The sequence below is a fragment of the Musca autumnalis genome, unplaced genomic scaffold (assembly GCF_047663935.1).
Source record: "Musca autumnalis isolate F117 unplaced genomic scaffold, ASM4766393v1 scaffold_3, whole genome shotgun sequence".
NCBI classification, from domain to species: Eukaryota; Metazoa; Arthropoda; class Insecta; order Diptera; family Muscidae; genus Musca; species Musca autumnalis.
Window position 1 is genome coordinate 235,235,419 of NW_027411866.1, and position 14,715 is coordinate 235,250,133.

A 14,715-nucleotide genomic window follows, 5' to 3' on the forward strand; every position below is an offset into this window, starting at 1 on the left:
GAAAAACCTCTATGACACCGTGTGTAGTGGTCCGAACGCGAGATAACTCTCGAACGGATCTGACGGATCTGATTCGGTCCAAAATTTGGCTTTCGTAATATTTTGTCCAAACTTAGTTTAAGTTCGAAGATAATCAATATCGGTCCACTCCTTCAGGTACCTCCCCCACAAAAGTTCAAAAATGTTCGGAAAAATTTGGCTTTCGTAATATTTTGTCCAAACTTAGTTTAAGTTCGAAGATAATCAATATCGGTCCACTCCTTCAGGTACCTCCCCCACAAAAGTTCAAAAATGTTCGGAAAAATTGTGCGCACGATAACTCTAGCAAGGAGTGACCGATTTAGTCCATACTTTACACATCCTAATATATGTACCATACCATATAGATCAGTTTCGAATATGGTCTAGATTTGTTCACTCCTTCGGGTACCTCCCACACAAAAGTTCGGAGAAGTTCATTTTAAGACACTTTGATTTCTGTTGAAGCAACTGGCATTCGCTGCCTCATTTACGACGGTTCGAAGATTCTTTGGAAATGAATACCGATCGTTGTGGTCCTGTTTACATCCATATTATGTTCGTTTCATGTTTCTCGCTTCGAGGGTTATCCTAGGTACTAGTCAGTTTAGTTGGCGTCGTCTCAGGAAGTATGGACTTGCCCCAAAAAATTGCACCGTCGTAAAAGGGGCCGCAAGGCGAACATATTTCAAAAAAATGCAAACGGTTCGAAAACAGCTGTTAAACTATACTTTTATATTCGAATATTCGAACCCGATATATGCATGGAAGTAATATTTCCACATCCCTAGTTTGAAGCAATTCGGTTAGTCCCTTCCGGAACTATCGTGCTAAAATCTTAGCGAAAAATTTAACATTTGTGCGGGTAATTAACGGAAGGGGTAGACCGATAGGGTCCATCTTATAATTTAAACTAAGTTTGGACAAAATTTACGAGACCTAAAATTTTAACCAAATAGCTTGATTCTTCGAGAGTTAGCGTGCGCAATAGCCCGTCTAAAATGGATTTAGTCCAAACATCATTCTTTCGATAATCTCGTTGGCCTACATGTTGAGGGTACAAACAAATATTAAAAGAATTTTAGAAATAGTTTTCGGAGATTTTTTTGAATCGATCAATGAAAAAAGGTCAATATTTCAAAGTACTATTACAATAGTTTTTACCAGAGGTATCACAAAACTTTCAAGACCCGGTACAGCATTGTAATTTGTAACAATTTGAAAACCAAGGAATCCTTCTTTCATGATTGCGATATTTTGTAACATGGAATGTAAATTTAGTTTTATGCATGAAAATCACAACAATAAAAAACCACTTATATGTTGGACACTAGTTGAGTTATATAACCGCTATATTCATGTTGGGTTTAAAAGTTTATTTTCGTAGATTGCCGAAATATGTCTCCTAGAAATAAAATTTAGATTAAAAATTGAATTTGGATATTTTTCCCACAAAAGTTCACCAGGTGAGAATTGGCTCATTATCCAAAATTTTTGGCATCTTCCTTGACCAAAATTCATAACTTATGTAAACATTTTTCAGTATTAAACTATAACTGCGAACTCTAGATTGGTTATGGTTACTATACACAAAATTAAAACTGCGGAGTTTCTGTATATACTAGGCAGTAACTCTGTTATCTGAGCACGTACATCAACATAATTGGCAAAAATAACTCACGTGGGCGGAATGTGTCTACCAGGAATAAAGATGTAAATATATAAGAAATATATTAAATTTTTTCCAATTTTTACACAAAAGTTTCGATCTATTTCACCCGCTAAAAACTACCCGATAATCATTTAAAATTGCAAGCGTAGTTTCCGTCATAAGCTAACGCCTTTTTTATACAATTCACCATAGTATGGAGGGTATATTAAGTTTGTTTTCCCCTTTGTAACGCATTGAAATAATCATTTGCGACCTATAAGGTATATATATTCTTGATCAGCGTAAAATTCTGAGTCGATCTTTGGATGTCCGTCCGTCCGTCTGTGGTAATCACTCTAGCATCCACAAAACTGAAGAAAGGACGAAGATGTGTCTTTTGTCTGCCGGCAGGTCAAGTTCGATGATGGGCTATATCGGTCCACGTTTTGGTATAGCCCCATATAACTATACCTCCCGATTTGGGGTATTTTGAAGTTTTTAGTCACATGTTTAAACCGAATTAGTTATAATTTGACAGTTAGGGTTCATAGTGATCAACAAGCTTATGTTCCAAAGGATATGGGCATAGGTCCATGTTTTGGTATAGCCCCCATATAATGGTACCTCCCGATTTTCGGTATTTTGAGAATTTTAGCTACAATTTTCACACGAAGTAGCTGTAAATTGCCATTTGAGGTTCTCAGTGGTCGTCAAACTTCTGCACCGAACATCGACAACATAGGTCCATGTTTTGGTATAGCCCCCATATAACGGTACCTCCCGATTTTCGGTATTTTGAGAATTTTAGCTACAATTTCCACCCAAACTAGCTGTAAATTGACATTTGGGGTTCTCAGTGGTCGTCAAACTTCTCCACCGAACATCGACAACATAGGTCCATGTTTTGGTATAGCCCCCATATAACGGTGCCTCCCGATTTTCGGTATTTTGAGAATTTTAGCTACAATTTCCACCCAAACTAGCTGTAAATTGACATTTGAGGCTCTCAGTGGTCATCAAACTTCTCCATTAAACATCGCCAACATAGGTCCATGGTTTGGTAAAGCCCCCATATAACGATACCTTCCGATTTTCGGTATTTTGAGAATTTTAGCAACAATTTTTAATCGAACTAGGTATAATTTGACATTTGAATTTTCAGTAATCACTAAAATTCGTCAACATAGGCCCATCTTTTCGTATAGCTCCTATATATACGACGAATATTTCGCTGTGGTGCATGCATTTTTAGCAAAACAGACTTATAATACCCGTCCCACATTGTGGAGTAGGGTATAATCACCGGAGCGCTTTTTAAATTAATTACAATCAAAGTTCCCATTTTTAGGATTTTATTATTTATTTATTTATTTATTTTTTTTTTTTTTTGAAACCGCAAGTCCTATTGAAATGGGATTAGAGCAAATGTTGTAGCTGACCTTTATGATATTTTCCTTGGTTTTGCTATTTTTGGTATATAGAAGTTAAAATTGGGACAATAAACTCATTGCGTTGCTGTAGGGCGTTTTGAAATTTTTATGTTATCTTTGATTAGAACTAATGTAATACCTCGAAATATTGATCTTTTTCTTTGATCGGATCGGATAAAGTCACCAAAAGTTATTTCTAAATGCGTTTGGTATTTTTTTTTTCTTAATACAAATTTGTAATTTTTTGAAGAAATATGTATGTATGTATATATAGCCAAAATGGTCCATTTGTCTATTACGAAATAATGAAAATAATATATAACATGTCACAATCATGTTTCGAAATTGTCGTCCGATTGAACTAAAAATCTGCGTAAATACTTTCTTCATATCCCCTTTTGTTTCGGAGATATAAGTCAATTAAATAAATTTCATTAGCTGTACGACTTTCCCTTGGATCCACTGTATATTTCCAAAGCATCCTCGAAGGAACAAGGGATACTTCACAATCATATAAATAAATTCCGTGGAAAACTGAGCCCCGGGGAAGTTGTGTAGAGTATCACATTGTCGTCCGACTATAGCCCTCTTTTACTTTTTTATGTAACAATCTTTTTGATTTGTGAGGTCAAATTTAAATCGGGGACTTAAAACGCTTTTTTTTTGAGATGTGACACTCTTTGAGTAAATGAGCGATATATACTTTATAGGGTCGCAAATGAATATTTCAATGCGTTTCAAACGGAAAAACAAACGTAATATACCACCCGTACTATGGTGGAGGATATAAAAATGTTTTTCTTATAATTAACCTCCAGGAACCATTCAATTTATAAATAATGCATCAATAAATTCCTGTCATCCGTTTGAACAAAAAATGTACATTTCCGTCTTGTTTTCATTTTAAATCATTTATTCATATCAATTTAATACTCACATCTTTGGCCTCAAAGCAATTCGTTTTCATATTTTCCTGCACGTACACCATTAATTTCCGGCAAACATTTTCAATATGTGGAAAAGATGATTTGACCTGACATGCAATTGAAATGAAAAAAAAAACAACTCATGTTAATAACATGTTATTGTTATGAAAAACAAAATGTTTTTCCATGAGACTGCCACTTGCCTTGTTCGGAGTAAATATTGGCACAAGTTCACTGCGCATTTTGCGCCACTTTTCTCCTTTGGCTATAAAGGGATTACACCAAACGACCGGATCACGTTTCGGACAAACCCACAATACGTTATCTTGAAAATGTTGAAAATTGCGTATCATCACCTCCTTTAACATGTCGGTGCTGCGCAATAATATGGCGGGTTCACCAAACAAGCGATAAATGCCAATATAAGGTAATTCCGGATATTCACTAAGCCGTTGAGGAGTGGAAAATGATTAAAAAAAATAATTGTTATTACTGTTATTATATAGATGGACAAGCTCCATCCTCTCTCTCTCTCACTTGTAAATTTTGTGATAAACATCACCATAATGTTGACGAGCCGTTACAAAGGACCACATACTACCAACCAATGGCCAACCACGAGGTCCTTTTACACCATGACGTTGCCAATATGTGTACTTCCATAAGAAATATCCGAAAACAATTAAGCCGAGTGTTACAAATAATAACATCAACATTTTGGAATAATTTTAGACAGTTTAATTTTTTTAGTTTATTTTTCAATTTTATTTTTTAATGTTTTAGTATTTCCGAGATCAAGATCTTTTCAATTGGAGTGCAAAATAACAACTATTTACAATCTCTAGGCTAGAATTTCAGATTAGTTTTGTTCTCACGCCAGTTTTCATGTTATCACATTATTAAATTACAATGTTCATTCATATAACAGACTTTATTGATAAGCCGCTTATTTTGACAGACAAGCAGTCAACCAAACTGTACATCTCTCAATTAATTGTCTTCCTATAGCCGGCCCACCAGCCACAACGTATTCTGTAATGAACAACACATTTTAAACATTGTGCGAATTACATCTGTTTTGAATTGACTAATAAATGTAATCTCAATTGTTGTAATTGCAGCGTGTCGTGTGTGTACTGAAATATGTACTCATATTTACTGAGACATGCATTATTGCATGCAACGTTAAAGTGCGAAATGTGTTTTATTGTATTTACATAGATAAAAAACAAGGGAAATTATTTTATTATTGTTCGATATTCATCACAGCGGTTTTATTCAATTGGAGATTTTCAAGGGAAACAATTGTTTTTTTTTTCTGATATTAGATTAAAAGCAGACTAAAGAGTAGTGGAGATTTGTTCTTGCCACTAAAAAAAACAAGTAAGGGTTATAGCTGATCTGGGCCAACCATGTTATACCCTACACCTCTATCGCTGTACCATAGACCTCTAATGTAATTTCACTTACAATATAAAGAAAAAAGAAAGAAAAAATTTTCATTAAAAAAATTGGGAAATATTTTCATGTTTTTTCAGCAAAATTGATACTGATATTTTAATGTTAAAGAATGTAAATAGACATTTCATTTCTTTGGTGACCTATAGTGAAATTTGACGAAAAATATTTTTGTCTCTGACATCATCTCTCTAAAATTATGTTGTTGTTGTGGGACAATTTTGAATAAACTCAGATGAAGTCCGACTTTAACCCTAAAACGTGTTTTTCATTTTTAGAGATTCCTGGCGATTAGACAAGAGTTACAGGTTTGGTGTATTCTGAGACATGTAGTAAAATTTTATGGCGAGTAATTCTGTAGAATATTCGGATTTGATACGATCTCATTTTTAATGAGTTTTTGAAAGATTTTCGAAAAAATAACAAAAAAGACCCCTTTGTTGAACCGCATGAGGGTTAAAATTTTTAACAAAAATATTTCCCACACCTTCCTGAGTAAAGTTGCCAAAGACACTATATACCTGAAATGCAAGGATTCCAAGATATCTAAACTCGAATATTTCGAAAAATTTAAAAATGGGCGGAACTTGCCCCGCCTATTTTGGTTTCTTTCCGACGTAAACATTAAAAACGCCGATACATGTGTCTCATATTTTTAGCTCTACTTTCATAATGTACTCGGGTTTTCCCATCATGAAAAAAAAATTGAATTTTGTTGCACAGTGTAATATCTCGATTTGCGTTAATGATTGGTTCAAATGCAAATCAAAACACATGTTTCCCATATTTTGAATAATCTCTTCACAAAATTCAAAGCCACAAATATTAGTTTTTAATAACGCAAACCGATTAACAGAACAAATCGAAAAAATTTATTATTTTTTGCTTAACAAAAATCGAAACGACGCAAATCGACTACTATGTGGGGGGTATTATAAGTTGATATTGGCCAACAAGTTTATAATGCATGGAAATAATGGTCGAAGACCCATACTTATATATACCAAAACTAGCAAAGTGCCCGATACCTTGTTGCGGAAAGGGAATAAAATATATTAAAACAATATTTAATAGGGAAATGGTGAAAAATTACTCAAAATTCTAGCTTTATCCATTTATGCAATACGAAAATGGTGCCGTGACATAACTGCCAACGGACATAACGACCAAAACGATTTTGGATTGCCTTGGTTTGCGGACATAATTTTTTAGGGAGCTATGTCCGACCCCCCTGGCTACTACATATTTTGTACTGAATTTTCTTAAAAGGTAAACGGACATAACTCCCATTTGGTACATATAATGGGAGTTATGTCCGTTTACCTTTTAAGAAAATTCAGTACAAAATATGTTGTAGCCAATACAAATGAAATTATATTCAAAATTTGCGTTTAAACCTATTTTAAATGAAACAAGTAAAAAAGTGTCAGTCGGCTTTGCCGACAGAGATATAACCTCAGCCTATGTGGATAGAAATATTTTTTCCCAAAAAAAACTTATGTATTTAGGGGGGCCTACGAAAAACATAATATAGCTATATTCGGTACATGGGCATAGCCAGCTATGGGCAGGGGGCAGCTGCCTCCCCTAGATCCTTCAAAAAAGTTTTGAAAAAGTATACTGTTATACAAAATTGAAAAAAAAAATTGCAGATGTTCTGATGTGCTATTTTTTATTTTATATCGGCAAATGCTTTTTTTTTCGAATAAGCTATATTTTTTTTTAAATGGTTAACCTAACCATTTGTTAACCACTTTTAAAAAATATAGGTTATGGTTGTATAGTTATGGTATATAGTTATGGTGAATGAAGTGTAAAAAACGCAAAAAACAGGAAAATGCTTTTGCTCGAGCTCTAGGCTGCTTAGAAGATACCAAACAGTATAATTTATTTCTTATTTTATAATATTTAATTTATTATTTGCATGTAAGCTTTCGAAAATTGGAAAAACCAACGAATTCGGTTGAAGAATAGATGATAGATGTAATTTTTGGTTTTTCCGTTTGTGACGCATTGAAATACTTATTTGCAACCCTATAAAGTATACATATTTTTGATCAGAATACAATTTTGATTCGATCTAGTCATGTCAGTCAGTCTGTCGAGCTTAGTTTAACTTCGAAGAGGGCCATATCGGTCCACCTTTTAATTATTTGTGGTATCAAAATGGGTTAAATAGATATTTTTGTTTATTCATTGAAAACGGTTCAGTTAAATCTTTACAGCCTGTTTAATTTTTTTGGGCATGGGGTCTAAAATAATTATGTCGATACGGCACATTTTCGTCGTATGAAATTGTATATAACCTCGTTAGCCTAAAGGCTGAGGGCATAAAAATGCCATACCAAAACGTGGACCTATGTTCGCAAGTTTGAGGGCGATATTGTCTTTTCGGTGGATAAATTTTTTGACCACCTTGAACTTAGAAAGCCAAATTTCAGCCAATTTAATAACTTCCAAATACCTGAGCCCTAAATTCAAAATTAAAGCAAATATATTTATAGATAACATATTAAAATAGCTGAAATCGGGCGGTACCGTTATAAGAGGGGCTATATCTATGTCCATAGTTTTTGGTGCAGATTTGATCACCCTAATTGCCAAATAATAGCTTATTCCGTCTTTCCAAAACTCAATTTTTGTGGATGATCAATTTTATCATAGTAAAATGAAAATTGGTGTTCGAAATTGGCACGAACAATATATGTGTAGAAGTAAAAAAAAAAAATATTTATATGCTGTTTTATTGATATATTTTATAATTTTTGACCGAAAAAAATGACTAAAGACATTTATGATAAGTACCAGTGTTCGAAATTTCGATCAGTCAACTTTGCACATATGTAAAGTCGTGCTTGAGCATCTAAATCATCTTCTCTATTTTTTGTGGAACCGTTTCACAAATATATTGGCAATAATTCACCATGATTACTTTTTAAATTTCATATTTTATAATTTTTTAAATTAATTTAAAAAGTATCAAAAAATATAGGTTTGAAAAATGTACCCCTACCATCTAGGAGAAGGGGGAGTTTTCAAGGGCAGAATTTTTTTATTTGCTGACAGATGAAACTTAAAATACACACTAAAACTTGTTTACTGTTCAAAAAATCGAACACCAAGTACGAAATGGGTTAAACAGGTTAACAGAGACATACATATATTAAAATTATCTAGGTATGCTATATGTATCTGTTAAGAAATTACTATGATCGAACCACAAGAGAATTTGCATCCAATGTCATTAGGTGTATATTTCACTTGTTTCGGAACATATTCTGTAAAATGGTGTGAACGATAACTCTCGATGCAATCGATTTGGTCCAAAATTTGCACATCGTATGATTTCATCCAGTCATGTATCAAGTCGGATATAGTCCATATCAATCCCGTTCTTCGGGTACCTCCCGATCAAAATTATTGTTTTTATTTACATTTCTCTATAAATTGGGTGCAATTTAGCATTAAAGGGTTCATAGGGATCAAAATAATTCTCCGCCAATAGTGTTGGACATAGGTCCACGTTTTGGTATAGTCCCTAAACAACAATACCGCCCAATTTCAAGTATTGTAGCTGACCAGATAAGGTAAGATGGTAGGTAATTGGTTTACGAAGTGGTCAAACAAATTCGCATAAAATTGTGGGCAATGGTACTTTCGTATCGGAAAGAAAATTATCTATTCCATATGGTGGACGTTTTTTACTTGTTTTTCATTAGGTAAGTACCTAAGTAAAGGTTTTAAAATGTTGTATGTAAAAAGTATAAACATCACAAAAAAAACCAAAAAGAAGAAGTTGCCCCCTAGATTGGATCAAATCGCTTCAACAAAAATCAAACTGATTCGAGAGCAGGTCTTAAAGTGAACTTAACCGAAATTTTGTGTGGGAGGTACCAGAAGGAGTAGACAAATATAGTCAATATTCGAAACTGATCTTTATCTGGTAGATATACGAGGATGTGCAGAGTATGGATTACATCGGTCACTCCCTTCAAGAGTTATCGTGCGCACAATTTTTCCGAACATTTTTGAACTTTTGTGAGGGATGTACCTGAAGGACTGAACCGATGTGGTTTATCTTCGAACTTATACTATGTTTGGACAAAATATTACAAAGGTCCAATTTTGGACCGAATTGGCAGATCCGTTCGAGATTTATATTGCGCTCCAACCACTACACACGGTGTCATAGATTTTTTTTGCCTTTCAGGCTATTTCTCAGGAAGTATGGACTTGCCCCTTATGAAAATTATACCGTCGTATGGGGGACTGAATACAAGTTGTTACAACAAAAATCAAAGCGATTCGAGAGCAGGTCCTAAACTGAGCTTTTCCGAAATTTTGTGTGGGAGCTACCCGAAGGAGTAGACCGATTGAGTCCATATTCGAACCTCATCTAAGTCTGGTAAAAATTTTCACGATGTAAAAAGTTTGTACCAATTCGGTTACTCCCTTCAAGAGTTATCGTGCGCACAAATTTTCGGAACATTTCCCCAAATTTTGTGTGGAGTTACCGGAAGGAATGGACCGATATTACCCATTTTCGAACTTAAACTTAGTTTGGGCAATATATTACGAAAGCCAAATTTTGGACCGAATCGGTTGATCCGTTAGAGAGTTATCGTGCATTCCAGCCAGACAGACAGACGGACGGACAAATTGTCTGAAACACATTTCGTCCAAACATACTTTGGGGTCTAAAACCATTATTTCGATGAGGCACATTTTGCCCGTATGAAAGTGTATATACCCTCGTTAGCATAAATGCTGAGGGTATAATAAAAATAAAATAAAAAGTTTTTGTTGTAATTTGCAAACACTGTCCGAAAACCAAAAAGCACCGCAGCACAGTGCGAAATTTGGGAAGTTTAGTGGAACTTTAAGGGATTTTCAAAGTACATGAAATTAATTAAACTTTTATTGAATTCGTTAGCTAAGTACTCCACTGCAAATGATCCATACTCAGTTTGCCGATTTACTCCACGAAACGACTTAAAAATGCACTTAAAGTTGCAGTTTTGTTTAATAATTTTTTTTTTGTAAGAAATGTATTTTTGATTCATTAAAAAAATGGAGTGGCGCGGACAAGTGGTAAGTCAGTATGCCATGATTTATTTTTCTTAATATTTTACAAAACAATTATGATATTTTACACTTTAAAAAAATGCAAAAAACCCTTATTGTTTTGCTGCAATTTTAGTCGGAAAGAAGTGATTTTTTAAGGTTTTCAAAGTTATAATTTTTTATTTTCCGTGGACATTTTAAAAGTGAGTTCCGTACATTCACGTGCTAAGATATATATAATCTGAAAGATTGGATTCTCCTCTGTCGGCAAAGCTATACAACTGCTGCCGTATCGCGCGGTCTTTGGAGATATTCAAGATTTTCTAAAAATACTTCGGGAATTTCATTCAGTTGCATTTTCCAAAAGTGGAAGGTAATCGCGACAATGAACGCCATTGTTGACTGTGTTTTGAAGAAATGGACTCACTAATGACAATTTCTGTAAAATTAAGAAACCTCTCGCAATTTTTCATAGTTTTGACCTCTAAATGTTGGTGAGTGCAACATTTTTAGATGCTGCGTTGCAAATACCAAACTACGTTAAAAATTGTAATGCAGTGCAGACCTGAACTTGATCTGAAAGACATTATTAACAAAATTAATGGTACAGACCTGCTGAATGGACCAATAAACATTATAGATACACATGAAAACAAAAAATATTGACATTTTAATCCTTAATAGATGTGTAGGGTTCACCCAGAAGTGGACCTATGTTGACAGCTTTTGTGTGAGGAGGTTTTTTATTCGCTAACATCTTACAAGTAAGTATGTATCAGTCAGCTGTGCTGACGGAGAAATTCCCTCAGCCACTGAAGCTTTTGGGCCATTATCTTAGGAAGTTTTGACTTACTCCGGAACAAAATGTACCATTGTAAATGAGGCCGCTCCAACAATCTACTGACAAAGAGTCAAAACGATGCGAGAGGAGCTCCTAAACTTCACTTTATCCAAATTTTGTGTTGGATGTACCCGAAGGAGTGGATCGATATAGTCTATATTTCAATCCCATACTGGACCGGATGAAATAATACGATGTGCAAAGCCTGCACCAATCAGAAATTCCCTGCGAGGATTATCTTGCGGATTTGCCATTTTTGTTGGTGCCGTCAGGGTTTCTTGGAGCTTTTGGGACAATATCTCAGGAAGTTTGGACTTCCGCAAGAAAAAAATTGTACCGTCATAAACGGAGCCGCAACGAAAACTTACTGAAAAAAATTGCAAAACCATCCGAGAAGAGTCCTTAAACTTCACTTTATCCGAATTTTGTGTGGAAGGTACCCTAAGGAGTGTACGGATATAGTTCATATTCGAACCAGATCTATATCTGAAAGGAATAATACGATGTGCAAAGTTTTGACCAAATCGATTGCTCCATTCGAGAGTTATCGTTCAGACCATTTTAGAGAAAATTTTTGAACTTTTGTATGGGAGGTACCAGAAGGAGTGAACCGATATGACCCATCTTCGAACTTAAACTAAGTTTAGACAAAATATTACGATACCCAAAATTTGGTTCGAATCGGTTGAACTGTTCGAGAGTTAGCCAGACAGACAGACAGACAGACAGACAGACAGACAGACGAGAGTTAGCCAGACAGACATTTTTCGTATCAAAGTGTATATATACTAGGGTTATAACTTTTTGCACTTTTTTGCAAATATCAAAAATACCAGCACATAGCCGTGTAGAGCATGGAAAACTATTATGAAATACGGCGTCAAATTTTCTCTATCGCGAAAAAAGTTTCCGCACCAAATGCATTGAAGTTCAGTAATGCATTTTTTAATTTTAGCTGTTATGACAACATACTTGCTTATAATTAAAATTTTTATTTTTTTGTAATCTAATTTAAAATCATTATCAAAGCGTTCTGGACCAATTTGTTCTCAAATCGCGCCATTTCGGAGCATTTTAGGAATTTTTGACACTATTGCAATTTTTGTTTTTTCTTTATAAACTCGCGAATTTTATGTTTATATTTATTGTACCTCTCGGACAAGAGAATATGGTGTCATTTGCAACAAATTCGCGAAAGTTACAGACAGTTTTTAACGACTTTGCCTGTGAGAATTGTATTTTTTTCTATGAATATTTATTCAAACAAAGCAAATTTAAAATTATAAGTAGAAAAAATATCAAAAGGGTTTTAGTAATTACAGTCGGCGCGGAAACTTTTTTCGCCGAATCGATCTTAGAAACGCGTTTTCATTATTAGGACAAAATTCCCCACGTGGTGCTGGTGTTGTATTTTTGTAAAAAACATATACGATTCTCACAGGCAAAGTCAACAAAAACATCCTGTAACTTTCGCGACTTCGTTGCAAATGACCCCATATTCTCTTGTCCGATAGGTACAATAAATATAAACATAAAATTCGCGAGTTTATAAAGAAAAAACAAAAATTGCAATAGTGTCAAAAATTCCTAAAATGCTCCGAAATGGCGTGATTTGAGAACAAATTGGTCCAGAACGCTTTGATAATGATTTTAAATTAGATTACAAAAAAATAAAAATTTTAATTATAAGCAAGTATGTTGTCATAACAGCTAAAATTAAAAAATGCATTATTGAACTTCAATGCATTTGGTGCGGAAACTTTTTTCGCGATAGAGAAAAATTGACTCCGTATTTCATAATAGTTTTCCATCCTCTACACGGCTATGTGGTGGTATTTTTTTGGTTATAACCCTAATATATACCCTTCTAGCCAAAAGGCTAAGGGCATAAAAATTTACATTTGGATCGAAATCGGCTGCAATTTTTTTCTTTAACCTTTAAAATACCCAATATGAGGGAACACGGCATGTGGGGGCTATTCCAAAACGCGAACTTATATTGAAAATATTTTGTACATAAGTTTTCTATCCGCTGAAAAATCAATACCAATTTGCATCAAAATCGATTGAAAAATGAATGTAAAACGTAAAAACAGCAGACACCGTTACATGAGCGCTACAGGAAACCGCGGGTCTATGTGGCCCAATTTGAGCCCCACACTGTCCACTAATATACGAAACATTTGTGCACGATTTTAGGAATCTACATATTTTCCTTCAAAAGTTATTAGTAAAGTTCCGCTAAAGTGTTAATATTTTGCACTGCGCGCAGGCGAAAATATTTTTGAAAAAAAAAATTAATTTAAAAAAATTAAGTTTCACTATTTTATTTAGAAATTCACTTAAAACTAGAAAATAATCTGTCGCTTAGCCTAAATAAATATATTCTTTCTCATGATGGAATCTTTCAAATAAAACGCTTGCCGTTTAATTTTGCCACCATTTATAATTTATATGCAAGCGTTTTATTTGAGAGATTCCATCATGAGAAAGAATATATTTATTGAGGCTAAGCGACAGATTATTTTCTAGTTTTAAGTGAATTTTTAAATAAAGTCGATTTAGGCCGAAAATTTAGATAAAACCTTTAAAATGTTTGAAATCGTGTAGTACCGTTATATAAAGGTTATACCAAAACCATTGGGAACTCTAAATGCCAAATTATAGCGAATTCGTCCTAAAAATTAAGACAAAATCCTTAAAACACTTGAAATCGGGCCGTACCGCTATATGGGGGTTATACCAAAACCTGGACCTATGTCCATCATTTTTGGTGGGGAAGTTTCAACCATTGGGAACCCCAAATGCCAAATTATAGCCTATTCGGGTTAAAAATGAAGATAAAATTCTTAAAACACTTGAAATCAGGTGTTACCGCTATATACCAAAACCTGTACCTATGTCCATCATTGCCAAGTTACGGCCAATTCGGCATAAAAATAAGATAAGATTTTAACTAAACTAAAGTATTTTTTATAAAACTTTACCCCAGAATTTTGTCGGTATCGGTCCACGCCTTCATATAGCGCCCATAGAACGGTACCTCCCGATTTTCGGTATTTTGTAGGTTTTATATTCTTTATAACACCGAAATGGCTGAAATTTGTACTTAGTCTCCGTTTGGGGGTATTTAACTTTCTGAAAAAATTTTGTCGGTATCGGGTCATGCCTTCATATAGCCCCCATAGAACGGTACCTCCCGATTTTCGGTATTTTGAAGGATTTAGCTTCATTATCTCACCGATATGACTGAAATTTGGTACTTAGTCTACGTTGGGGGTATAACACTTTCCTCCAGAATTTTGTCGGTATCGGTCTATGCCTTCA

General features: G+C 34.4%; 2 protein-coding genes across 2 annotated transcripts in view; one reads left to right on the top strand and one right to left on the bottom strand.

Moving 5' to 3' along the window:
* The window catches only part of Cyp308a1 (Cytochrome P450 308a1), a 28,918-nt gene extending 23,733 nt beyond the window's left edge, over positions 1 to 5,185 (bottom strand). Inside the window, exons 1-3 of the mRNA XM_073977264.1 lie at positions 4,563 to 5,185; positions 4,229 to 4,469; positions 4,037 to 4,132 (exon numbers count right to left, since the gene is read on the bottom strand). Of these exons, the coding sequence (XP_073833365.1) occupies positions 4,037 to 4,132; positions 4,229 to 4,469; positions 4,563 to 4,741 (516 nt within the window). The 5' untranslated portion in view covers positions 4,742 to 5,185. The remainder of the gene's footprint in view (positions 1 to 4,036; positions 4,133 to 4,228; positions 4,470 to 4,562) is intronic.
* Positions 1 to 14,715, top strand: part of LOC141399121 (uncharacterized) — a 189,347-nt gene that overhangs the window by 160,810 nt on the left and 13,822 nt on the right. The window lies entirely within an intron of this gene.